The 27,613-nt window shown below is 31.0% G+C and overlaps 1 protein-coding gene across 1 annotated transcript; it reads left to right on the top strand.

Annotated features, from left to right (window-relative positions):
* The first annotated feature begins 13,108 nt into the window (after window positions 1–13,108).
* Window positions 13,109–14,609, top strand: LOC7478830 (uncharacterized). The gene is made up of 2 exons (XM_002302665.4): window positions 13,109–14,130; window positions 14,395–14,609. The coding sequence occupies exons 1-2, from the start codon at window positions 13,332–13,334 to the stop codon at window positions 14,481–14,483; spliced, it is 888 nt and encodes a 295-aa protein (XP_002302701.2). The 5' UTR covers window positions 13,109–13,331; the 3' UTR covers window positions 14,484–14,609.
* Window positions 14,610–27,613: the final 13,004 nt, after the last annotated feature.

Genomic DNA, 27,613 nt, shown 5'->3' with positions numbered 1-27,613 from the left:
GGTGGAAATGGGCTTAGTTTTGGACTTTCTACAGATGTGTGCTATTTGAAGATTGTGGAAATGGGCCAGGTGAAAAGGTTTGGGGTTTTACATTTTATTTTATTTTTTCGTAAATGCTACGGAAATTAACATTAAGTCGGTTAAAAGAAAAAATTAAGAAAAAAATTGATGTTTGTCGATGTAAGAGTGTTTTAAAGAAAAAAAATCGAATAAGAATAATTAATATCAAATTATGAAAATAAAAAATAAAATAAGAAAAAGAAACATTATTCCAAAAAAAATAGCTTGATTCCGCCCATGTTAACCTGCTAAACCAATGAGTCAGGTTATGAAATAAGAAAGAAAAAAAACCAATATCGAGTAAGAATAATTAATATCAAATGATGAAAACAAAAAATAAAATAAAAAAAAGAAACATTATTCCAAAAAATAGCTTGATTCCGCCCATGTTAACCCGCTAAACCAATGAGTCAGGTTTGAAATCAGAATAACCTGATGGGAAAAAAAACAGAGAAAATCATGAAACTCAATTTTTAAAAAGATCAATGTTAAATTATGAGATGGAAAAAATAAGTAAAAAAAAATTGATGTTTGTCACACCCGGACATCGCGGCGACTGTTCAAAAATTATCTCTCGATATGGAAAAAGAAACAGATATCTGACATCTTGTTCTTTTAGGGGAAAATGTCTTGTTCAAGGAGTCGCCACCTAGTATTATGGTCATTAGGAACCCTAACTGGTCAACAGAGATTCTATGGTACGAGACTGGTTACGCAAAAGGGAAGATGCTATCACCCCCTAAGCGTCCTACCTGAGGCATGCTGCATTGCTGGTTTTGTCTAAAATTGCTAAGAATTTGCTCTCCTTTTTCCCTTTTTTATTCTTCCTTTCATGTTCCTGACTCTAGCGTCAGTGAACAATTCCTACGAATATTTCCAACTCTGGCGTTGGTAAATATCGCACAAATCCAAAATATACGATACTCCTGACTCTGGCGTCAGTGAATATTTTTGCAAAAAATGAATTTGAAAAAGAAATTTTCTATGTCATTTTTTCTTATTTATCCTTCATTATTATTTGCCCGTTTTAGATGGAAATAAAAAAACATTACATGACATATTTGCATTTAACAATAATAGGCCACAGATTGAGCACATAACTTAAAAAAAAAAACAAAATGTAAAGAAAAAAATAAATCAAAGTGCGAGAGGCTCATAAATAAATCAACAAAGATCCCCAAATATTTTTGGAATTTTTTTGATATCGAAAAGGGGCTCGTTTGGCCAAATATCAAACTAAAATGGACATAAAAATTATGGCCAAGGCATAAGGGTGTGTTTTGCCAAACACACTCTTAATAAACATGATTTGGGCCGGCTGGGCCTAAAGACCAGATCCGGCCCACTAATTACCTACGGGAGATCAAGGATTCAAGATTTAGATATTGAAAAGCTTGTGCGAACTAAGTTAAAATGATCAACAGAAAGACTTCAAATCCTAAGGCAATGTGACATTTATACATCATGAAGTATCATTTTGGTAGCCTCGCAGTGATAAGAGTCAAACATGTGAAATTTTTGCATCAAATCAAAGTTGTTATCTACAAACAAATCCCAACCAATTTATCAATCTCCATATCGTATCATGTTGTTGTAATTCAATATCAATATCATCATCTTTTAGCAATAACAAAGTCAAATAACTAGAAGATGAAACATGGATATTGTCAAGAGACAATCCTAAACTAGTTGAGACTGATTGTAGTTGCAAGAAATCAATAGAGGAAATCTGGAAATTATTCTCTAAAAAGTCTCGATCCTTTAATTTCTTTCTCCAAGACCATAATTCCATTGCACTTCAAATCACTCATCATTGCCACCATTTATACATTACCCGAAAATTGGCAAAAACAAGCGGAAATACCGATAAAAATATTTTCATTGGTGAATTACAGTGACATTTACTGACGGAATATTTCATCACTATGACTTTCAATATATATTGACAAAGATTTTTTGTCAGTGTATACCGAGGGAATTACAGTTGAAAATGAAGGAATGAAAAAAAATGACGTGTCATTATTACAAATAGTATTACATATGAAATAAACTTGTCACTAATATCTATCGGTGAATCTATTGGTAGTTTTTTAGTTATAACCTGGAAATCGACTCCCTTCTCCCTATCCCTTATTTTTTTTCTTCTTCTTTCATTTTTCTGGAAAAAAAAAGAGAGCAAAAGATCACTAGCTACTCGCTCAGTTTATGTGATTCTAAAAAAGAAGGAAGCTGAAAATTTTCTCCAGCTTGCTGGCCTAGTCATATCAATAAAAAAGAGTGTTGTGTTATGTATAAATTATGTGATACGTTAGTTAACCAAGTCCTGACAACACTAGCCTCCTAGCAAATGGAATGTCCCTTAAGAAGTCAAAACTCAGGCACTACACCACAACCATATGAATTTGTTTGCTTTGTTCTATAGGCTAGTGGCATCGGTTGGCCCAATTTGATGGAGCATGCCCAGGAAAAAAAATGAAAAAACTATATTCAACTTTTATTTTTATTTTTTTGAAGTTTTTAAGTAATATAAATCTTTATATTGTTTTTTTAGTAGGGTTAAGTTTTTTGAATCTCGAATATCAATTATTATCAGAAAAAAATTATTGAGTTATATATAATTTTTTTTTCTAAATGCATTTCATGTGAATAGAAATGACATAGAATAATTGTGTAATTTTGATTGTGGAAGGCACTTTATGGCTCATGGTCGTAGCAAGAGGAAGCTAACAATAGATGGTGTATTTTGGTTAAAAAATGGACCCATACAAGTTAACAAAATGATATGTTGGTAGAGACAACATTTGAAAAGCAAGGATGGCCTATCTATTTAGGACTGGACTTAAACTAATTTTATATCGACATAGGTTGAAAGTTGATCCAGTTAATTTGTGAGCTGGTCTAAATCTAAGTGAAACTCAATTTACCTAAAAAAACCCATAAACAACATTTTGTTTTTAAAAAAATCAAACTACATCATTTTGGATTTAACCAGGTCAACTTGAGTTGATATGCTAACCTATAATCGAGGCCTTGAACTTTATGGTGTGATCGAAAATAATACAAAAGCTAGACTTCATATATATTCCTTTATTAAGAAAGGATCGTTCTAGGGTTGATTGGTTGTCCATAGTGAAAATCAAACTTAGGGGTCATGTTCAAGTTGTTTAGGAAGATAATTGTGAATTAAATGTGGTAAACGATGTCTTTCAAATTGATGAGTTAGTTGATGTATATCGAGTTACTCTGTCTATCGATGTAGAAGAAAATTTAAATTTTCGTGTAGTTGATAATATTTTTGTTAATGTTGATTTTGATGTTGAAGAAATAAATGATGTTTTGAATCAACAAGCATCAATTCAATAAAGAAAATTATGATGGACATGGCAATGATAAAATTAAAGAAGAAGATATTTTTGATTAAATTGTAAACGTCAATGTGTAATGAAATTGACTTTAATGTAATTAGAGATAAAATTACCGACGGACTAAGTCGGTCAGGGAGTTCTAGAGAGTTGAAAAAAATTACATAAATTTGTCACTGACCATTACAAATAAAATTACTGACGGACTGAAAATTCATTGAAGAATTTTTGAGGTTCTTCTTAAAATTTTAGGTTTAATTGAAAATTTCAAGTTTTAATTACCAGCAGAATTACCGATGAAAGTTTAAAAAATATAAATTTTTAATATTATTTTGGTAATTCCATCAGTACAAAACCCCTAATTTCATAACAGACACATCTTCTAGTTTCTTCTTTCTTCCTCTCTTCTCTATCTCTCTTTCTCCCTTTCTTTTCCCCTCAGCTTTTTTACCCTTCTTCCACCACGCATCCACCACTTGTGCTTATTTTTTTGCCTTATGATGCTCCTAACTTGTGCTTTTTTTTTTTTATCCATGCAAGCAATTGTGTAAGCCTTACTGAGTTGCATTAAAAAGTAAGGATTTTCATTTTCTTCTTTTTTATGTGCTATTTTTATGAGTTTGGAGCCTATGTTGCTTTGTGATAGCTTCTGCTCTATTTTTTAAAATTTTTTTTGTCTAAAAAGACATTATCTGATACAAAAAAAATCCATTTAGTTTCTATTTATTTTACATTATATGTTTGTTATTGTTATTGTTATTGTTGGTGTTGGTATTTTTGATATGTTTGTGTTAAAATTTGAAAATTTAGGGTTTGGGGTTAATTCATAAAAAAAACTAGTTATAATATATTTTTAATAAATAGTGTATTTGTTGGGGTTGAATTGAATCTCAATTTAAAGTTATGTCTAAAATTTTAACATGTTAGGAATGAATTAATTTACAATTTAGGATTTGGTGTAAATTTGAAAGAAATTAATTAGAAAGTGTTTTTCATAAGAGAATTAGTTTTTTTTGTTGTTGTTGAATTCAATCTCAATTTAAATTTTAGTTAGTAATGCATGTGTTAGGAGGAAATAATATTGTGATTTAAAGTTTAATGTTAAATTTAAAATAATTGATTAGGATGCGTTTTTCATAAAATAAATTGTTTTTATGGTTGAAGCCAACTCAATTTAAAATTGACTTGGGAATTACCTTGTTAGAAAAGATTTATTTTATAGTTTAGGATTTGGGGTTAATTTGGAGGGAATTGATTAGGGCGTGTTAAATAATGTGTTTGTTGGGGTTAAATTAAATCTCAATTTAAAGTTTGATTGGTAATTTAAGTGTTTGGAAATAATTATTTTTGAATGTTATATTTCCTTTTTCAATTCATTGTCTTGTTCATCTTATAAAATAATCAATTTATAAAAAAATATTAATCATAAATAAAATCAATTGATTTGTAGCTTTATTTATTTAGGTATATTTGTAGTTACATGAATTTTAGGTAGTCTCTTGTATAAGGGAGGTGCTGCTGATTGTTTTTTTAAATATAAATGTTTTTGTCTTTTTTAATCCTTTTATTTTAGTTTTATTTCTTTAAATTTTTTTCTAGTCTGTTTATTTGAATTTTTTTAAAAAAATATATTAAACACATCACTGACAAAATTACCGACAGACTAAGAATGTCAAAAAGTTCTAAAAAGTTGAAAAACATTACATGAAATGCCACTGATAATATGTTTATCACCGATGGATTTTGTCTTTCATTAATATGAAATAAATCACCGATAGAATTACAAATGATTTTATATGTTAGTGATATGACATACTCACCGATGAAATTACTGATAAAATGATGCCGATAATTTTTTTGTTTAGCACATTTTGTTTGTTTGTAAATTCATCGGTGTTTATATTGCTGACAGGCTGATTGACATAATAAAAATCATCGACAAGAAGTTTCTCGACAAACATTAAATGTCCATAATGACAACAGTTAATGTTTTTCTAATATAATTACTATCTAAATAGTGATGGAATAATCTGTCAATAATATATAAAATTCTAGTAGTAATAGGGCCCAAAGCAAACCCCACCATATAAAAGAGAAATGGGTTATGATGAAGTTGTTGTACTAGATTTTAATAGATAATAGGTGAAGTAATAAACATGTGAAATTATCTAGTAAATTATGTTTGCTAAATGTTATCATTGGATTTGACTAAGATTATTCTTTTGGGTCATTTCCATTTTGTTATGTGAAGCACAAAAGTTGGGTCTTTTAGTGAGAGAATGAAAGGTTTATACCAGGGGGTAAAAGGGGTTAGTGGAAAGAGAAGAATGGATATGGTTTTATCTAGGTTTTTTTTTTTTTTGTTGTTGTTATTGTTAGAAATCTAGGTTTTGGATAAGAAGGTAGTGGCTAGGATTTATTTCTAATTCAATTATAAAGTTGAAATATTTAATATAAGAGTTTTTTAGTCATTAAATGAGATATAATAACAATCCTATAAATAATTCGATCTTTTTGTTAACTTATTTTTAATGTGTGTTAGTGGAGATTTAAAGCATTATGAACTTGTAAACTCCATGATGTAAAATGTAATTTTAGAAAAAATGAAGATAAAATGAAAAAAAATAAGTAAACTAAATAAGACTCAGTGTAATTAATTTAAAATAAAATCAAGAACAATAACCATAATTGATATCTGTCAAATTTTCCATGTTTATTGATACCAAGCAAGTATATCTATAGTTTAATCCCTCAATTTTAAATTTTTAAAGTTTGGTCCCTTATGGTTTTAGAATGTTCATTTATGTCCCAAAACTCATTTATTTTATGATTTAGTCCCTAGAACTAAAGAGAGAAGTGAAAATGTCACTGAAATATTCTTTGGAGAGATAAAGCTTTTAGGTGACCAAACTCTTACCACCAATAACTTTGATTTTGGTGTCTATAGATTCATGTTTGAGAGTGAAACTTAATGTAGATGATTTTCACCTTTAATGATACTGGAAAAATCGGAGCTCAAAAATGTTTTCTATTTTAAGCCGATTAGAATGTGTTTTGTTTTTAGAATCGAGTTTATAGTGATTTATGAGATGTTTTTTCATGTTTTTGGATGAAAAAATAGTTGAAATATGGGTTTTCAGGGTCCCAAAACTTGAACCTTGATTTTCGAGACACCAAAACTGCCCTTAGAATGTATAATTAGTTAATGCTAATTAATAAGTTTTTATTAATTTTTTCATCAAATGATGTATAATGGAAATCTACAATAGGTGAACATAAATTGAAGAACATTAATTATTGATATTACAAATAATTGGTGACACTTGCATGTAAGTTGCAAATACTTGAAATGTATAACCGTGTTTTTTCAATGATGGTGATATCACATTAATTTTAAAGTTCTATCCCAATTAACAAAAAAATTGATGAAGAACTTTAATATCTATTCTAGTCCTTACTTTTACATGCATTGGGTCATTATTGTCAAATTCACGAGTTAACTTGTAAAATCATATGAGTTTTACGAGTCAACATGTATCTAACATCTAGAATCAGACTAAAAATTTGATAACCAGTAAAATCAAACTTGACTCATGCAAAATTAGTAAAATCAAACCGAGTTTACGAGTTTACTAAATTTAACTTTTGGAATTAGCTTTGACTCAATAGTTACAAAAATTAAAAAAAAGTTATAAGAAATTTATTATTATTTTTTACCATTGCTATAAATATTAACAAAAAGACTCATTTAAACAAAACAATTTATAACATTTATATTCTTGCCCATATTTTTATTTTCTATCATCCAACATATAATTTCAATTCTAAAATAATAAATTATATTAAAATTTAAAATATTATTAATTGGATCTTAGTATTTTTTTTAAATAGACATTTAGCTATAGTCTAATCTTATATTTATCATCATTAGATTAGATTATGTATTTTGTTTGTGAAACTCTTCCTATTAAAGAAAACTCATGTCAAAAGATAGCATAAAATTTTTTTATGTGTCTATATTTTTTATATTTTCTTCACATTTATTAAAAAGAAACTCTTTAATATTTACTATATATTTATTAAAAAGATATATTTATATTACAATTCGCATCAACCTAGATATGAAAAATGTTTGAAAAGATGGGAAAAATCTTGAGTTTAAATTGCTATTGCTTTTCCCTACCTCACTAAGCAATGGATTTGATTTGCTAATTATTATAAAGTACTAAATTGGTATACTTCTAAGTCTTGGTCTCTTACACTTGAGTTTTTCTTCCCATCGAGGTGACACGAGGCCCATTTACAGCTGCAAATGACAAAATGTTTCATGTCACCAGATCCATCCACTTCATATTAAAATTACTAAAAACCCTTTCAATTTGTTGAAGCAAAACACTTCTCTCTTCTTCGTCTTCTTTTTTTTTCTTTTTTTGCAGTGAAAAAAATCTCCAACGCCGTCCTATCAACTTTTCTTCAACTTTCCATCCTTTAATGTTCTGTTCTCCAAAATTACAGTATCTCAGGATAGCAACAAAATGTTTAGTCAAGTATTCTATTAAAAAAAAACCCTTCTGACGGACTTTTCAGGCGTGACCAAACAATATATCTCCCTCGAACAACAATCCATGCCTTTGGAGCCCATTTCCCCGCTCCCTTTCTTACTTGCCAATGCGTGTGGTCGGTAATTAATATTTAAATGTAAGAGCATTGCATCTATCATCAATGCCATGTTTGAAAATCGAGGCCATAATATCTTGCAAAAAAAATATATATATATATATATATATATATATATATATATATATATATAATGAAATTCAACTCTCGTGTAACACATTGATTATTATCACATTAATTTATATATCAGGTGATATATCAGATTGATGGAGCCATTGTATTCTATAATGTGGACACTACCACGTTTCTAATGGAAATGGATAGAAGGTCCAACCTAGCCTGACCATATAGGCTGGGTTTAATTCAGCCTCCATAACCTGATCACTAACCCGGACTAGTGACCAAGTTGCAACAAAACTTGCAGGACGTGATTATAATTCATGTTCTAGAAGCTTGTATAGTGGGGGAGTTGGTACATGTTTTACTGGACTGGAATGGAGCTCACGGTGCTATGCCAAGAAGGTGTTGTTCGCTAATGAGCTGGACTGCGATGTTGTTCGCTGTGCTAAGAAGAGTTCCACGTTGGCAGGTGCAAAGACTGAAATCACGACGATTGCTTATGGAGAATGTCACAATGCTAGTGTAGAGAGCTCCTAGACATCTCTGTAGGACAGTCTTAGTGTTACGAATAATTCCTAAATTTTGATTTTCTTGTAATTTCATTCATGATTTCATCTAATTGAGTTTAAAAAAATTAAATATAATTTTTTAAAATTTTAATCTTTTTAATTAAGCTCAAATTAAACTTCCAAGCTTATGTTTTCACCAATAAAATCCCTAATAAAATTAATTTGACATGTTAAAAGTTCAATCAAGTCTTTACACTTAATTAAATATTTTAATGTGACCCAGATTAATTCTTAAACTTAATCAAATCTTTAATTAGGCTCATAATTAAATCAAATTGACTTATTAAAAGTCTAATTAAGCTTTCTAACTTAATTTTTATGAAAATTCATCCAATAATTATTTAATTTGATTTTAAATCTGTATTGTCTTTTAGTCTGGAGTATAATAAAGTACAATTAAATTTTTAATTTTGTTCAAAATTCTAGCTTAGTTTATTTGATATAAAAAGTAAAGGTTTTAACTAAAAAACCATAAAACGTTTTTGCATCTTTGTTGCGCTTTTAACTATAAAAACAAATTTAAATTTAATATCAACATCTAAAAGTTCAAAATGAAAGTACTGTCATTAACGTGCCAAATGAAAATACTTTTTTATTTTCACTTATTTTTTTCCTTATTGTTTTGACGGCTCAATCTAGATATATTTTTTACTATTTCATTCTCAGCCCTTCTAATTATATTCTTTTTATCATATCATTATGTTTCTAATATCTAGAAAAATTATTAAACTTTTATGGATATATTAGATTAATATATAAAATATGTTTTTAATTTCATTTGTAGAAAAATAATAATTTTAATTGATATACAATTTGGTTTAAAAATATTTCTCAATCGAAAAATACTTATAACGACTGCTATTATAGTATTCTTAGAATATCTATAATTAGTGAGAGTTTATGTATTTCAATATTTTCTTCAATTAGGATTCGAATTTTGTGAATTATGGTAGTAATAACTAATGTTGACATTTTTCATTATGTGTCTCGATCATGCCGAATTACCTTCCCTCAAAAAAAAAAAAAAAAACAACTAGAGTAAATCCTAGTTAATTCATTCTTCATATGAAAGGAAAAGAATTGCCATAGTTAATTTTTTTTTATTTTATCTTTCAATTTTTTTAATTGAATTTTTTTAGTTTTTTTTTTAATTTCATCATTTAATATTATATTGATTTTGATTTGGTTTTTTTTATTTATTTTTTTTATTATTTTAAATGAGGTTATTGCAATTTCAAACAAATATCTCCTAATTGGATTGATTTCTAATTTTTTTATCATCTATATTTGTCATCACACCATTAAACCTGTTTGTTTCTGCGTTTCAAAAACGCTTTTGACAAAATTTGAAAATTTTTTATTTTTTTATTAACTTTAAATTAATATGTTTTTAGTGTTTTCAAATTATTTTGATGTGCTGATGTCAAAAATGATTTTTAAAAAATAAAAAAAATCATTGACATGCATTTTGACACGAAAAGCTATTTCAAAAGCAACCGCAACCATACTGCCAAACAAACCTTGTAAAAAATAGTTAAAAAAAAACAAAGTTGTTAAACCCAATGGAGTCCATGATCCAGATCATAGATTTGACGGGTTAAATTGCGAAACTCGGGTCGATCTAATATGTCACCTTCAGATTTTTCTTAAAGCCAAATTATATTTTTTTTATTAGATATCCAAGTTATCTTTGGACTCTTCAAATCGATTAGATCACGTCAGAGCAACTTCTATGCTGATTAATTTTAAACTCATACTAGGCAAGGAGTTGATTCGAGAGATTTCAAGGAAGACCCGCTGGATTAGGGCTCCTTTCCCCTCGTTTTTTTTTTATATAAATTTTGTCTCCCAATATTTTTTTTCTTTCAATTAAATCCTTTTTGGCTTTTACCTTTTCAATTTTATTATTTAACATTGGATTTATTTTGAATTGATCTTCATAATTTATTGGAGTTTGCTTTTTATGAGATTATTGCAGTCTCAAATAAATATCTTTATAATTGATTGATACTCAATTTTATGAGTGTCTATTTTTATTGTTATATCATTAAGTAAAAAAGTAATTTATTAAAAAAAACAAAGTTGTTAAACTCAGTAAAGTCCATGATTTGGGTTGGAGGTTTAGCTAGTTAAACTGTAAAATTCAAATCGATCCAATATATCGCAGTCTTAATATAAAATATAAAAAAATGCCATCTTAATTTATTTTAAAAAAATTAAACCATGTTTTTAACTAATCATTTGAGTTTGTTATAGACTTTTCAAGTCGATTAAATTGTGTTAAGACAATTCTTAAATAAATTAATTTTAAACTCAAACTAAATAAAGAATTGGGTAAGAAGATTTTAAGATTAATTAGTTGGGTTAAATTTAATAATAATATCAAATAATTTTTTAAAACTAAATAATTTTTTCACATTCAATTTTTTTTTTTAAAATTCCATGGGAGCGTAGCGCGTGATAGTAGTTAGTGGTTATATCTAATTAAAAATACATGCATAATAATATTCAACCCTTGCGTGCTTGAAAGGATCATGACCTCAAATATTAGGTGGGGTCCAGTCGCTGAAGAGCAATCCTAGCCACATAAACTCCGAGCCGGCCTGAATCATAAGTTTTGTGCGTGAGATTGGCCTCTCCAGATATATTTAATGTTTATTGTGATCAAGAAAAAGAAATACGTGTACTTATCCCAATCACTCTTCTTGCCATACCAACCGTCCATTTCCATTGCCATCAAAAGAGATGGCTTGAAATAGCAGCTAGTCAATAGATCAACGGTCGGCGAGCGGCAGTGTTTACCATGCCCATTAAGCCATGCTCTGTGTCTATTTTATCAATATTCTTGGTCCAAAGCACATTGTCTAAGTAATTATATAGAATTTATTATATAATTTTGACAGATAAAAAGGGTGGCTAAAGAAATTATATAAAAACAAGATTTTCTAGAGCAAAAGCAAGAGCTCCTGATATGCATAGGAGTGAAATATGGGGACCCACTCACTCCTCTTCAATGGAATGATGCCACGTGGCGTGTGCGATTGATGCAATAATTTAAGCTGGTAATTTTGTGTTCGTGTCGTTGGGTGGACCCCGTTGGGCCCTAGGTGCTGTAAACCCTCCACTCCCTTGGCTTTGAGAGGAGGAGTGGAAGAGCAGAGAGAGAGAGCTATAAACGCGGACAGCTGTCCAATTAAACGCGGTTATATACATCATCGTCATCAACAGCAGAAACATCATTATCAAATCAGGCACTGTCTGGTGGGCCTGATGGAGCCCAATTTATAGCTGAGACTGCCAGAATTACTCTCCACAGTCCACACTGCACATACTGAGGAGGGTAATCTTGGAAATGCAAGTGCAATTTAGAGTACTTGTTTTATGTGACTGAAATGTTTTACGTGATTAACATCTGTGTATGGGTGAGAATATTTAATGTCACATCTCAACTCGCTAGCTAGATATTCTAAAAGTGAAAAAGGAGAGGCAAATTCCAGTCGTTTCAAATTATTTTTTATATTAATATCTAAAATAAATTTTAAAAAATAAAAAAATATATATTATTTAAAAAATATTTTAAGAAACAAACTCGATATGAAACGCTGTCCACTTCAAAACCAAACCACAAAAAACATGGGCAAACAGTGTGAGAAGAGATTGAACAAGGGCATCCATGTGAAGATCTTTTGTTTTTTGTTTTACTTGCAGTTGTATTATTCTGTGACTAGCCACAGGCACGGCAAATCAGGGCAAATCGAGCTGATATGAAGTGGTTGGTGGTTCATCAGATGGACCCGTGAGCATTGCCTGTATTAATCTCTGTTTGGCCATGTCCAGGACCTCGTGCAGGCATGTCGTTATCTATATTCCTTTCCTTGGTTCACAATTGCTCTAATGGTGTAGCTAGCTAGTCGTGTCGACCCATTAACAATAACGAATCATACACTGCTATTATCTGTGAGAACGTGTCACTAACTACACCGGTCCAGTTCGTCTATTATCTTTAACCTTGCCGTGATGATTTTTTCACTGTCAGAATTACAGTGTTAGTTGAAATTGTATTTTTTTTAAAAAAAATTATGTTTTGAAATCATTTTAATATAATAATATTAAAACTAATTTTTAAATTAATAAAATATTATTTTAATATATTTTTAAACAAAAAAAATACGAAAATACTTCTAAATACTCAACCTACGAAGGGTCGCATTAGCGCTTAAAATGTCGCGTACCCTATTCATATTACCAAAACAGCCCGTGCAGTCAAATCCTCCCATACGAGAAAAGATAGACACAGAGGGACACCTGGAAAGGGCAAAATAGGGATGCAAACAAACAACAATGTATAAATACGAATATTTGGTCCTGTTTACAGTTTACACTTTCCCTCATCGTGGAATGAGAAACGAACGATTCACAAAAATCCAAAAGCAACAATCATTTACTTGATCACTCCTACAAAAAGTACTGCACTTTCTCTTTCGCACTTCCTTGAAAAAAATTGAAACCCTTTTACTACTTCACTTCTCCTTCCTTTTCCTGACACACATACACTTTTGAATTTTGATAGCTGGTGATCCTCTCAGTACTTGTCAGTTGGCAAATGGCTTCTGATGCGAGCATGGCCACGCTGTCTTCTTCTGTTCAAGAAGATGATCAATATGATCATGATCATGACACGGATGATGGGTATCACCCCCCTAGTCTTCATAACTTGTCTAGGCTGTCCATGTGTACAAGTTCCATGTACACTAATGAAGACGATGATTATCAAGATTGTGATGGGATGACGATGTTTGCGTCAAGACTGACTATAGAAAGTTTCGACGCTGATGAGGAACTCTCTGATGATCAAAAAGAAGGTAATCACAAAAACATACTGCACCTCTCTTCTGATTCTGATAAAGAAACAGGCTGCTACTCGCTTCCAGCAACACCACCTCGTTGGAGAAATCGCGGTGGCCCAAGAAATCAAGTGCAATTAATCGGAGTAACAGATTATGCCAGTGAAAATGAAGCTCAAAAGGGTATTATGAGGCAAAAGATGAGAAAGAATTTGAGGAAAAGAAGGGTCATAAGAGAAAGACGGATGGACAACAGCAATACGAGTTTTAAAAAGAAAGAAGAGGAGATCACAGGGCTGAGTAATTACGGTTCTTGTAATAGTTTTAGTGGGGAGAGTGAAGGTGGTGGGTTGGTAGTGATAACAAGGCCAAAAGGAGGGAGGAGGTCATTGTGTATGGACTTGGAAGAAGTGAAGGCTTGTAGGGATCTTGGGTTTGAATTGGAACATGAGAGGATGCTGGAGTTGCCTAGTAGTCGTGTCTCTCTTTCAGGATCCACTCTTGACACTAGTAGTGGTGGCGATTCTCCTATTGCTAACTGGCGCATCTCTAGCCCTGGTTAGTGTACATTTACGAGTCTCTCTCTCTTTCTTTCTGTGATAGGCTTACAGATAACAAAAGATAGAATCCTTGTTATGATTTATGGACCATAACTTGAGATCATGGGTGATTAAGAGTTCTGAATATTGTCAGCACTGTCACTGATTCTTGACTTAGCGTATTAGAAGGACCGTTGAGTTTCACCTAATTTTTTCAGTGTTTCTCATAGTGATCTGAAAGTTAAGTTTTTGTGTCTAATTGAGAGAGAAATTTCTTGTGTAGGTGATGATCCGCGGGATGTTAAGGCTAGGCTTAAAGTATGGGCACAGGCAGTGGCAGTGGCGTCTGCATCTAGACATGGTGGCATCTGACTGCTGATGTTTGCGGATTCTAATATATACTTTTTTTGTTTTCACTTTATTTTGTGGGATGAAGAGAGTTTACCTTACTTGTATTAAATAAATAAGTTCGAAAATATACTTAGTTTATAATAACAAGTTTGTAGTTAAAAAATAATTAGTATGTATTGATAATTTATCATTATAAAAATATGTTAAACAAAAGATATTCTAGAAAAGATAAGAGTTTATACATGTTTAAATATATAAACTCAGGACAAAAAAGCTTTAATCAACTATTCTGAAATTAAAATAAAAAATACTTATTTGTTGAAGCACTTTAAAATAATAAATTTTTTTATTGTCGTCAAAGATGAATTATTTATCTTTAAGGTTTTATTGCTCCTTACTTATACAACTAGAATGCATATAATATATCTCATAAGGTTCCAATAATACACCACATGCATTAATTTACATGTACTTCTAAATCAAGATCTTTGAATAAAAAATTATGAAACTTAAAAATCTATGAACAACATGAACATCAGCTTTAGATTTGGAAAGAAAACCAAAGCATAAATTGAAAATAAAACACTTGAATATGAGGTAATTAGGGAAGAGAGTGTAAAAATCTGAAAAATTCTTAGATTAAACTCTTCCTTCATCCCCCCTTCCTTTTTTAGTGAATTTTGAAAGCTAAAATGTTGAATAATTAATAAGAATTAATTCTCACCATTATCAACATTTAATTAGCCGCCATAAATAAAGAATTAAATATAGAAAAACCAAGGGTTCTTTGAGTAGAAAAAGCAAGGGTTCTTCGAGATTAATTTCTCATTTACCCATAATTTGTTTAATTAAAACAAATTTCCCCACATGAATGAAGATTTTCTCATCAGTTTGAAAATGACTCAAAGATTTGTTGAGAGATATTGATTTGGTAGATTATTACATCAGGATAGATAGATTTTGACATTGAACCTTTCTTAATGTAATACTATTGAATTTACTCGACTAAATAATGAACGCGATGTCTTCAACTATTTGGCATTTTATGCAAACCAAGACAATAGTACTCACACAATTCTCTATCTATAGATTTTCTTTGGTTCTCATTGTTGTGTTTATTTTGGTCCTAAACAACTCTTGGATTCATGAGTGCTTTAGAGAATTCAACCTTTATCGAAAGTCTCAAAGAAATAGTCATATTAATTTCTCACTCATATTGATCATTTTTCATTAAGAGTATTATGTTATATTCAACTTGGTATGCCAAGATATGAAAATTATTAGGAGCTTAACTCACCCTTCATCACGCTGTAGTTAACAATTATTTCATCATAGAACAAGCAGGAAATAACAATCTCCTAGTGCTACCGAGAATGTTATATGACTTAGTTTTCTATTTGAACCTAGATATTGGGATCTCCAATCAACTAGATATGGTTACCATCATTATACTTTTTTCATCTTTCAACAACTTTAGGCTTATTTTTCCTATATGAGAATTACACAAAAGCTCTCTTGACAAACCTTTGGTTAGCGGATCCGTAATATTTTTATTTGACTTTACAAAGTCAATGGAAATAATTTTATTTGAGAGCAAGTGTTTACGACATATATATCTAGACTTACAATTATGCATGCCACTTTATGCCCTTCTAATTGCTGACTAATTGTCACAATGGATATAAATAACTGAAACAAATTTTGGCTAAAATGGAATATCCTCTAAGAAATTTCAAATCCTTCCAGCTTTCTTTCCAGCTTTATCAAGAGTAATAAACTTTGATTATATCATGGATTTAATGATACACATTTGTTTGGATGATTTTCATGACACAACTAATCCACAATATGTGAAGACATATCCTTAGTGTTGGATATCCAATTAGCATTATTATACCCTTCTAGTACTACTAGGTAACTAGTATAATGTCGTCCATAATTAGCGATGTACCTCAAATATTTGAGTGCTCTTCATATTACTTTTTAATAATCCATAGTTGGATTACTTAAAAATCTACTCAGTAAGCAACATCAAGTCTTGTGTGGTTCATAACATACATCAAACTCTTAATTATCCAAGAATATTCTAATTGGTCTATTCTCTTGCCTTTATTTTTTGACAAATAGACATTTATGTCCATTGGTGTGTTCACAATGTTATTGTCATCTTTAAAAAATTTGTCGAGAACTTTCTCAACATAATGAAATTAGAACAATACTAATCCATCAGATGTCCTAGAAATATTTATTCCTAGTATGATATGTGCAACACCCAAGTCTTTCATGTTAAACTTGTTTAGTTAACATTTTCTTAGTAGACTTGATTATGTAATTATTACTGCACAAAATAAGGATATCTTCCACATAGAGATATACAATGACACAACATTTATCTGTGTTTTTCACATAAACACATTTATTAACTTTTTTTAAATTTTAAATTTATTTGACAACATAACCTTGTTAAATTTTTCATCTCATTATTTAGGTGCTTATTTCAAACCATATAATGATTTGACAAGTTTACAGACTTTCTTTTCTTTTTCATTAACAACAAACCCCTCAGGTTGTTCCATGTTAACCTCCTCATAAAGGTTGTTATTTAAAAAAAAAGTTGTTTTTACATTTATTTGATGTATTTTAAGCTTATTAATAGCTACAATGGCTATTAACATTCATATGAATTATTCTTGACACATTTGAGTATATGTCAAAAATCTCAACACATTTTTATTATTTAAAACCTTTAACAAGTGTAGCTTTATATCTATCAATAGTGCCATCAATTTTCACCTTTTTTTTGTAGATCCACTTATGGCCTAATGGTTTATTTCTGTAGGAAGATCTACTAGTTCTTATGTATGATTATTTATAATGGATTCAATTTTACTATTGACTGTCTCCTTTCAATAAGAAGCTTCCGGACATGATAGAGTACAATAAAAAAATATCTTTAATCTTATTCTTTAATAATAAAACATGGAAAACAAAATGGATTTTAGCATTTTCTAGAAGTTGTAATTTTTAAGCCACAACTCTAACCTTTTGAATTACCTTATAAGGGGCATAAAATTAAGGACTAACCTTGAAAGTTTTCTTTAAAGCATCATTAGTATGTTTGCAGGGTTGCAATTTCAAATACATAAAAACTCCTACATTGAATTCCTTTTTTTTTTACCCCTATCAGCTACTTGTTTTATCCTATGCCTTGCTATTTCTAATTGTTTATGAAGAAATTGATCCATGCTCACCCTAACTTGAAGTATTTCTTCCACAACAACTACTAGAGAAACCTTTTGTGTCACAATCTCTCTATTAAGAGGAGAGTATCCATATAAGGCTTGAAAGGGGCACATTTTAATAGTTGAATGATAACTAGTATGTACCATCATTAAACCATTGTCAGCCACAAATACTATTTATTAGGATTGTATATCGCTATAAATCTTACGTAGATTTCTAAGCATTGGTTAAATCTTTCAGTCTACCCATATGTTTGAGGGTGATATGCAGAACTCATGAGTAACTTAACCCTAAGCTTTTTAAACAATTCTTTCTAGAACAGACTTATGAATATCTTGTCTCTATCAATCATAATTGAGGTTAATAATTCATGAAACTTATAAAAGTGATCCAAGAATGTCCGAGCAACATCTTGAGTAGAAAACAGATATGCTAATACAATAAAATGAGCATACTTCATGAATTGATCCAATACTACCATAATAGTGTCTTTTCCCTCAGACTTTGGTAGTGATTCAATGAAGTCCATTGTGATATTCTTCCATGTGCCACCTGATAAGGGTAAAGGCTGTAACAGTTAATGGTATACCACTCTCTCCAACTTTTTCATGGTTGACAAATAAAACAAACATTCAGCCTCTTGTAGGAATTTTAAACTCCAACATAACCTCGTATATAATATTCATGAGCAACATTTACGAATCTATTCCTCAACGTTTCATTGTTGCCAATAAAAGTCATGTTCTTATACCTCGACACTCCATTTGACAAAGTAAATTCTAGCCAACTATTCATATTCAATAATCTCTTAGTTACCATATTGTTTAGCTTAGGATCCAATTCATATGACTTGTTAATTTCTTCATACCATAATGGTACAATTGTTGTCATAGTATAAATGTTATTGTGCTCTTCATGTCTTGACTCCTTACCGGTAATTAAACTATTAAGCAAATCATCATTCCTTGATAAGGCATCTGCAGCTAGATTCTCTTTTCCTCTCTTATACCATATAACATATCTTAAAACAAAAACTTAATTAAGCCTTTTCTTTGTAAGGGTATGCGTATCCTCCGTTCCAATAGGTATTTTAGACTTTCATGATTAGTATTTATGATGAACTAATCATGTTCTAAATAGTGTCTCCGCATATCAATTATCATTAGAATGGTCATGAATTGTTTTTCATATATGGATAACCCTATATGCTAAGGACTTAAGACTTTACTAATAAAACTTAAAGGCATTTCCTCTTTATTAAACACAACTCTTAATTTCATAACACAAACATCAATTTCAAGCATAAAAACCTTGTGATAACCAGGTAAAGCTAACATTAGAGCTTCACACAATTCATTTTTAAGTTAATCAATCTTGTGCTTTTTTATTCCATTTGAAGTTGTTCTTTTTAAATAATTCAGTGAGTGGATTATTGATGATACCATACTCTCTAATGAATTTTCTTTAATAACCTATTTATTAAAGGAATCCTTTTAATTCTTTGATAGATATGGAACAAACTTGGATCTCATGTCTTCAATCTTTTTAAGGTCAATTCTCACCCCTTTAGAAGAGATAATATGACATAGATATTGTACCTTTTCTTTAAAGAGTGATCACTTGGACTACTTAATATGTAATTGGTTACTTCTTAATGTCACTGACTTAGTTCTAAAGGGGTTGATATGCAAATCCATAGAATAACTATATATCAATATGTCATAAAAAAACTAACACAAACTTTTTTAAGGCTCTAACACACTATTCATTAAAGGTTGAAATGTAGTAAAAGCATTAGTCAAGTCAAATGGCATTACCTTGAATTCGTAATGCCCATGGTGTTCTGAAGGAAGTCTTCTCCTTATCTTCCACATTTATCCTCACTTGATGATAACCTAACCTTCAATTCGGTTTTGAAAAGAACTTAAATTCATTTAGTTCATCCATTAACTCATTTGTGAGAGGAATTGAGAATTTATTCTTGATAATAAAGTTATTTAACTATCTATTAGGGCTGAGCATTTTCGGTTCGGTCCGGTTTTGGACCAAAATAAACAACCAAACCGAATATTTTTTTTTTATTTTTTGAACCGAACCGAACAGAAAACCGGTTCAAACCAATTAATTTCGATTCGATTCGGTTTTTTTCCCTTTCAAACCGGTTCAAACCGAAATTATGATGCTTAAGCTAATTTCAGATTCAATCCACTCCTTCTCTAGGGAATGTTACAAGGCCTACCAATTGCAAACAAATAGAAACCAATTCCCAACATCATGCATGCACCCAAATCTCATCATATTGAGGTCACCAAAGATCAGATCGAGTCCATGATTACTGGATTCAACCAGAAGCATTTTCAAAAGCAATTACCAAACATCGCCGCAGGGAAAGAATTAAACAGAAGCATAATTTGAGAGATGAACCTACTAAAATTGTCAAGCACCACAAAGCCACAACATTTGGGCCAAGAACATGTAGATCTAAGAGATGAGAGACAGAGACAGAGAGCATGGAAGAGAATAAGACAAATTTGACTCAAATCATTTGAGAGATGAGAGACAGAGAATAGGAAAAGGGGGCGGCTGAAGGAGCATGAAGCTTAAGCAAATGAGCATGGAGCAGGAGCTTAACAACTAATAAGTAACAATCGTAGAGCTGAGCATGAAGAAAAATAAAAGAGGAGAGATGAGGGGGAGATGCAGAGAGCAAAGGGAGATGCAAAGAGCCAGAGAGCAAAGGGAAAGGGGGTGGCTGAATGTAGGTTTAGGGTTAGAAAACTTTCTATTTATACTTGCTTTTTTTTTAAATGGTGGCCTGGTTGAACTAGTTTGGTTCGGTTCGGTTCAATCGGTTTCAAACTTTGGAAACCGAAACCGAACCGAATCGGAACTTTTTTATGATTTTTTAATCGGTTAATTCGGTCTTTTTTATTTTATTTTTTTCTGGTTTTTTTGGTTTATCGGTTTTTTTGCTCACCCCTACTATCTATAGTCCACACAAAAATTTCATGTACTGTCATTTTTTAACTAAAAGAGCTGGCGATGCAAAAGGGTTTCAACTCTACCTAATGACTCCATTAGATAGCATATCCTTCACCAACTTCTCAATCTCTTCTTTGAGAATGAAGGAACTCCTATAAGGTCTGATTTTAGTAGGTTTTGCACCACGTATAAGAGGAATTATATTATCTAACTTCCTTATTGGTGGTAAATACATTAGTTCTCCAAATACAATCTTAAACTCTTCCAAAAATGCTTTAACCTTTGTATTCTTAGTATTTGAAGTAATCTCCTCAGCAGTAGTGATAGAAAATAATTGTCCCAAAAAAACCAAAAATATCTTCCTTTAAATCCTTATGAACCTTTTTAGCTGTAATTAAATGCAATGTAGCCTTATCAACTATTTCTTTAAGCTCTATTATTCTATCATCTTTCTTAAATGAGATTTTCATCTTAATAAAGTCAAATAAAACAGAAGTGCCTTCTCAACCAATCCACACCCAAAACCATGTCATATTTTCCTAACTTTAACAATCTCAAATCAGTAAAGAACTTATGCCTTTGCATGAACTATGTGAACTTTGGACAATAAGTATTGCACTTCATAACACTATCATTGGCCACAATCACAGCCAATACAATAGTTTTCCTAACCACAACTTTGATTTGTATATAATGATTACCTCATCTATAAAATTATAGGTTTTTCCATTGTCAATCAAGATCACCAATTCTCTTCCTTAATAGCTTTATTTGATTCTTATTGTATGATGGGCATAGCTTTCTGCAAAAAAAACCATACTCTTCAATTGCATTTTCTTTCTCTACATTAACTCTATTATTACCCCCTTCCTCGGCTTCCACAAACTCCTCCCCATCTTCTCCATTGCTTTCAATCATATATATTCCTTTTTTATTGCACCGATGGCTTGGATTGTATTTTCTCCATATTTATAGTGTTGCCTCAGTCGTCTTCTTTGCTCATAAAATGTCTTAGAATGTTGTTTTAGGCTTTGAGATGTGTCACTTCTAAGTGGATTATAAGGTTTTGAAGGTTGATTTCCTATCTATGTACTTATACCAATAGAAGCAATTGATATGCTAACCTATCTACTCTTTTAAGCGTAGCTAAACTTGATTCCTCCTATCATTGGCTTGTTCAAAAGCCTGCGTCAAGGTGATTAGTTTTAAGATCTTCAATATTGGTTTAAAATCTTCGTTGAAACTACTTATTAAACTAGATATATAGTATAATTCTAGCAAAATAGGGTTCAAAATAGTCATAAGAGATTTGAGTTCTTCAAACTTCTCTATGTATTCCTCTTTCTGGGGTCAATTTATTGAATTCTTCTACCACATCTTCTCTATTTCCAAACCTCATACAAATTCGTTTCTTGAACTCATCCCATCTGCCTACATCTCTACTACTTAAAACAAAGTTGTCAAACCAAACAAATGCCCTCCCTTCCAAGTATATGGACGCACGCAATCTCAACCTATTGGAAAACTAGAGTGAGGTGCAACTTAAAAAACTTCCTACATCTCCTCAACCAACCTCTAAAGTTTTCTCCATGAAATGACGTTAACTCCATTCTAGGAAGAGCCATATTATATCCCATCTTGTTTCCTTCATAAGAATCCATCTCTTCCATTCTTATGTTACTCCTTGGATTTGGAAGAATTCCATCAGATACTGGACTGTTCCTGCCATTAAACTTCTCATCTTCTTGATTGTTAACAATGGTCTGTAATGTTGCCAGGATCGAATCCAACCATGCATTGAATTGATCATTATTTCTATGTTGTTCCTCCTGTTGTTTTTTACCATGTTCTTCCTTTTGCATGAATTCATCATGCATGTTCTGCAATTCCTCGTGTATTCACTGTACTTGCTCTTCCAATTTCTTTCTTTGTTCTTCCAAGGCTCTAACCTTATTGTTTTCTACCATGGTTAATGATTGAGTGTTTAATCAAGATTGAGGGTGGATCTTTGGCAGCTCTGATACCCAATTGTTAGCTCATGAATTAACAAGAGAAGATTTTGAGAAATTGAGAGAGGAAAATAGAAGAAAAAAGGGAGATATTGAACCTGCACATAGTAGAACTTTCTGGTGTTATTTCTTAAGTATCATGTTACAATTGCCTGCACTATATACAATGAGATTCCCTTCAAAAAACAACTATCATTCTAACGAACTCTTAACTGTTAACAGTTCTAACTACTAACTAACACAATCACATGATAGTTGGTTAGTTATCCAACTATTATTCTAAGTGATATGACTCCAGCTTATTCTTCTTCTTCTTTTTATTTCCTATGTTTTTCTCCCGCATATTCTTTAGTATCCACGTGTGCTTTCATTCCTTATCCTCTTGATTATGCTGTAACAATTAATTGATTTGGGTGGGAACAGCATTGAGATTGAGATTATGTTACATTGTATATCTAAAAAGGAAAAACAAATGTATGAGGCTATCTAGAGCCTTGCATGGTGATATTGATGGAGCCTGTTTTACTTGTTATTCGCTTACAAAGAGAAGATAGTTTGATTCTTCAGGATTGGTAGCTTTTTTATGCTAGGTGTGTGCCCTCTGTTCTTTTTCAGAACAGAAACAACCATTGCATTTTTTTACAAGGCATTGATAAAAACCTTCAGCATTTTAGGTCCAACGCCCTTAATCTAGAGCCAAGGGATTCGCATAGCTATCAGCAAACATATCTCCCCTTTTTCTTCATTGATATGTCCTTGGAAAATAGTTGTCACCGGTTAAACTTAAACCCATGGTGCTTATAGAACATAACGACACCAAGAATACGATAAGCAGGTTTAATGGGGGTAAAATTTAACCTTGTAGACTGGGAGAATGTTATGTTTGAAACCACACCACTACAGAGGGAGATGCTAATTTTAGTTTTTGACAGTTGAAACTCTGCAAAAATGGTGCACGAATTATACAGAAAGAGAAGAAACTGTACGGTGATATAAAATTGCTATTACCATTCACATGACTCGAAGCACATCACCTGTGGGATACATGGTGACAACCAAGGCAAAACAAATTATTTAACGTGTTCTTGGCAACAACAGTGTCGTTATTTTACCCATCTTAATTCAAATTCAATGATCTCAAGCCAAAATATATGTAAACAACGTAGACTCGTAATTCTGACAAAAAAAACATTTCCTCATATAATGAACAAAATTTAAATCTGTGATTGGATTGAATTTCCTGCAATTCTTGGTATGTAATTGCTGGGTACACTGGTAGGAAAAAGAATAATTATTCATTTCAATTTTAAGCCTAGAGTACTTTTATGTTCTACTAGGACAGCAAACAGATAAAGAGAGAATGATGTTATTCACGGCCTTCACTTAGCCAAGTGATGCCATAACCATCACCACAAACAAATGTGCCAAGTTTTACATGAGATAATCAGGGAATGAAAGAAGAGGAAGCCATGAGAGCCAACAGATAGGTTATCACTCACAAGGATTCGAGATTATGGCAGGTGTTGTCAAAAAGGTATAGACAGCCAACAGTTTTAGCAACTTCTCGTTCAAAATACCAGTCTCTAACATATTGTGCAATCATCTGCACGATGGAAATTTAATTAGTGCAAGTTTTGAAGTTCTGTACATGGACGCACACAAGCATCTTGTGTGTGCATCAAAACTTTCTAAGATTCTAGCGTTACTTTTGATGCCAAATAATTCATCCTATTCTTTGAAAAGAACAAGGGACAAATAGATCACATATGAATATCTATTCTATCATCCCTGTACGGGAGGAATTATCAGCGAACCATGTTTCTTGTTTCTCAGATTGACAATGAGCAAAACAAGAATTTATGAACAAACCATTTTGATGGGATATTGAGGAAACTTTTATGGCATCCAGCATTTGATTCTTGAAGTCTGTTCCATAACAGAGAAAGGACAGACCACTATATATATGAATCATATGTTCTAATTCAAAATGAATATTGATCCAGAGATTCAAAGACCAAGCAAAATAAATTACCTTGCAAAAATTGGATCTGTGATGAATTACATCGTGCATGATTTTGTTTGCATTGTTTCCAGGTATCACTATAATCAGCTGATGGTGGAGCTAAACTACTTCACACCTGCCAAAAATAAAGAGAAGAAATTATACTCAAACTATCCACCCTTCAGGAAATCACCCAGGTCATAAAATAAACTATAATTGTCGATTTTGATGTTTCAACAGTGTTCACATGCAATTTCTTTAGCCCTTTTCCTACTAGCTGCTCTGATGTTCATCCTTTTCTATCTTCTATTTTCTTGTTTTCAATAAAATCTCCATTTTCATAATAAAAAGTTGTCTTCACCTGCAGTCCTGTTTAAACCGAGGACTCTTCTTGCCTTGGAAATCTTATGTCCGCAATGCATGTTGTTGGCTTCTTCTCCACTATTACAGCCCCCTTTGATACTTCTTTTCCACTTCTAAAAGGTTTATTTCGAAACCTAAATATCCAATGAATAATTATCTTGCTTTATTAATGATTTTGATGTGTTTTGTGACGAGAATTTTGATATTAAATAGTTTTATGGGATTGATATTTGTGTTAGAATGATATTGGCCTAGTCCTTTAATCTTGCATCTTGTTTTATTTTTTATTTTGATGTGTTTATGATTATATTTTAGGATTAAGCAATGCTTATTGAATTGATATTTGTATTGAATGCACTTTTAATTTTGCATCTTGTTTTCTCTCATATTCTTGATCATTTCATCATTATCCTTAGCATTGCAACATGTATTTCTTTATGTATGAACAATGATCTATTCAACAATATATATAGACATGGTCTTTTGTTTCAAATGATACAAAATCAATGCTCATTCCTACGTATATTTGCTTGAGTTTTATAACATATTTATAAAACCTATTAAAGGTTCAGTTCACGTTAAAAGGTTTATTGTGCCGACATTTCAATCTTTAAAAAACCCACCCTTTTTATTCTCACAAATCTTATCTTGCTATTCCCTCTTGATATTCAGGGTAAATGGAATTAACATGGACCATTACTTTGAATATTAAAAAGACCATTACTTTGAATATTAAAAAGAGTAGCCTGTTCTTTTGATTTTAAATGAAAATAAGTCATAGAAATATCTAAGTCCAATATTCACCAAATAAATTTAGTGTATTAGCCTCTTTAATAATTTCCCGCATGTTAATAAGAATCCAAAAATTTATTCACTTACAGTGAATGTACATACATAAATCATAGCACTAGTGTATACAAACATTAATAAAGGGTAACCAACTAAAATTGAAATGAAAAGAGGTGATTGATAAATAGCATACCATATGGAAAATGAACCTTAAAGGGTTATTGTCAAGACTTAATCCACAAGGGACCCTTATATCACTAGATCTTATTCCAAGTAAATGAACTCATTATGGTCACTACTTGGGTAGGATTGAGGCATACAATATTCATTCATTCAGTAAATATTGTGAGTGAATCGTGGATACTATATTTTAAATTAATCTTAATAAGGTATTATTCATGGACCCTTTCTAGAATTTGGGTTGGGTTCAATGAGCCTAACATAACCTCATTGATTTTTCATTGACATGACTTGATAAACTATTGATCATAGGTAATGATCAAGATTCACCAGCTATAAACATGTCAATTCATTGATTAGTATCAAAGTATAATAAGTTGGGGTGGAAAAGATGAATCATGCCTTATAATGGTTAAGCTTGAGCCCACATATTCATCCAAAGTTTAACTCATAGTAGTAGACTCATTATCACCCAGTTATATAGAATACTGATACATTAAGCATAACATATTGTTAAGAATATAAGACAAGAGTAGCAATGCAGCTTATCTCATGTAAGATGTTTTAGGATGATAGTATCTTCCATTTAGCATAACTAGTCCCTTACCTGGTGAGTATAATATTAGGTGGTGATTTCTTTTTAACATGAGAACTTCCCCCACTCTAAACACAAACAACCTTTCCTCTTCCTAGGAAAGACGACTTTAATTCGTCACGATGTCAGGTGTGACACTATATCACATACCGAGCCAAATTTTTTCTAACATAAAAAAGATGCTCATGTGACTTTATAGTTTTTAAATAAGTAAGAAAAATTCAAGACTCAGGTCATTGACTTGATTGGGTTCTGTTAGGATCTTGATTTAAAATCATAATTAATGATAGTTGTTTTTAGCAATTAATAAGTTTTAAAGACTTAGTTGTTATGATTAAATTAATTTATTATACCTAATTTTTTAAAATATATATAGTAATTGATACCTTTATTGAGTGTGTGTGTGTGTAGCATATGTTTACGATGGAAAAATACATAACTTTCTCATTATTAGAAATTCTTTAAAAAGACTTTCTCATTTTACTTGGTCTCTCATATATCTTTACAAATAATTTAAGACCTTTCTTTTTTACATATTCCTTTTCAATTTCACTACACTTCATTTCTTATACTTTATTCATTCTAGCTTTTGTTCATTCTTTTTTATAACTTATATTCTTTTCTCATGCAAATCCATTTGGCTTCATCTTTTGCAACTCATCCACTTAAAATCATGGAGCACAAATTGTCAACAACAAATTATGTTGCTTAATCATAAGCACGACATCGTTACTTTAGGAATCTTCTCCTCATTTGTGATTTTCAAAGCCATAAGAACATAAAACTCAGTGATTCCCAAACTTTGTTAGGAATGATCAAATTAACAGCATATAAGAGCTTTTATTAAAGCTGAACATGACCTTATATATTTAGCATGTCATAAAATCATAAACTTATTATTATACATCCAATAAAAAATTAATTTTCTTGGACAAACTAATACCAAATATAAGTTTTCTACTAGCGCATATAGAGAGATAGAGTGTAT

This window comes from Populus trichocarpa, chromosome 2 (assembly GCF_000002775.5).
Source record: "Populus trichocarpa isolate Nisqually-1 chromosome 2, P.trichocarpa_v4.1, whole genome shotgun sequence".
Classification (NCBI taxonomy): Eukaryota; Viridiplantae; Streptophyta; class Magnoliopsida; order Malpighiales; family Salicaceae; genus Populus; species Populus trichocarpa.
Note: the sequence above shows the minus strand (reverse complement) of the source record. Positions and strands in the feature narration are given on the sequence as shown.

Bases quoted from the DNA above. Each gene is read 5' to 3' on its own strand.
- LOC7478830 (XM_002302665.4), top strand. From the start codon at position 13,332: ATGGCTTCTGATGCGAGCATGGCCACGCTGTCTTCTTCTGTTCAAGAA. The intron at 14,131-14,394 runs GTTAGTGTACAT...TTTCTTGTGTAG, and splicing joins CTGGCGCATCTCTAGCCCTG to GTGATGATCCGCGGGATGTT.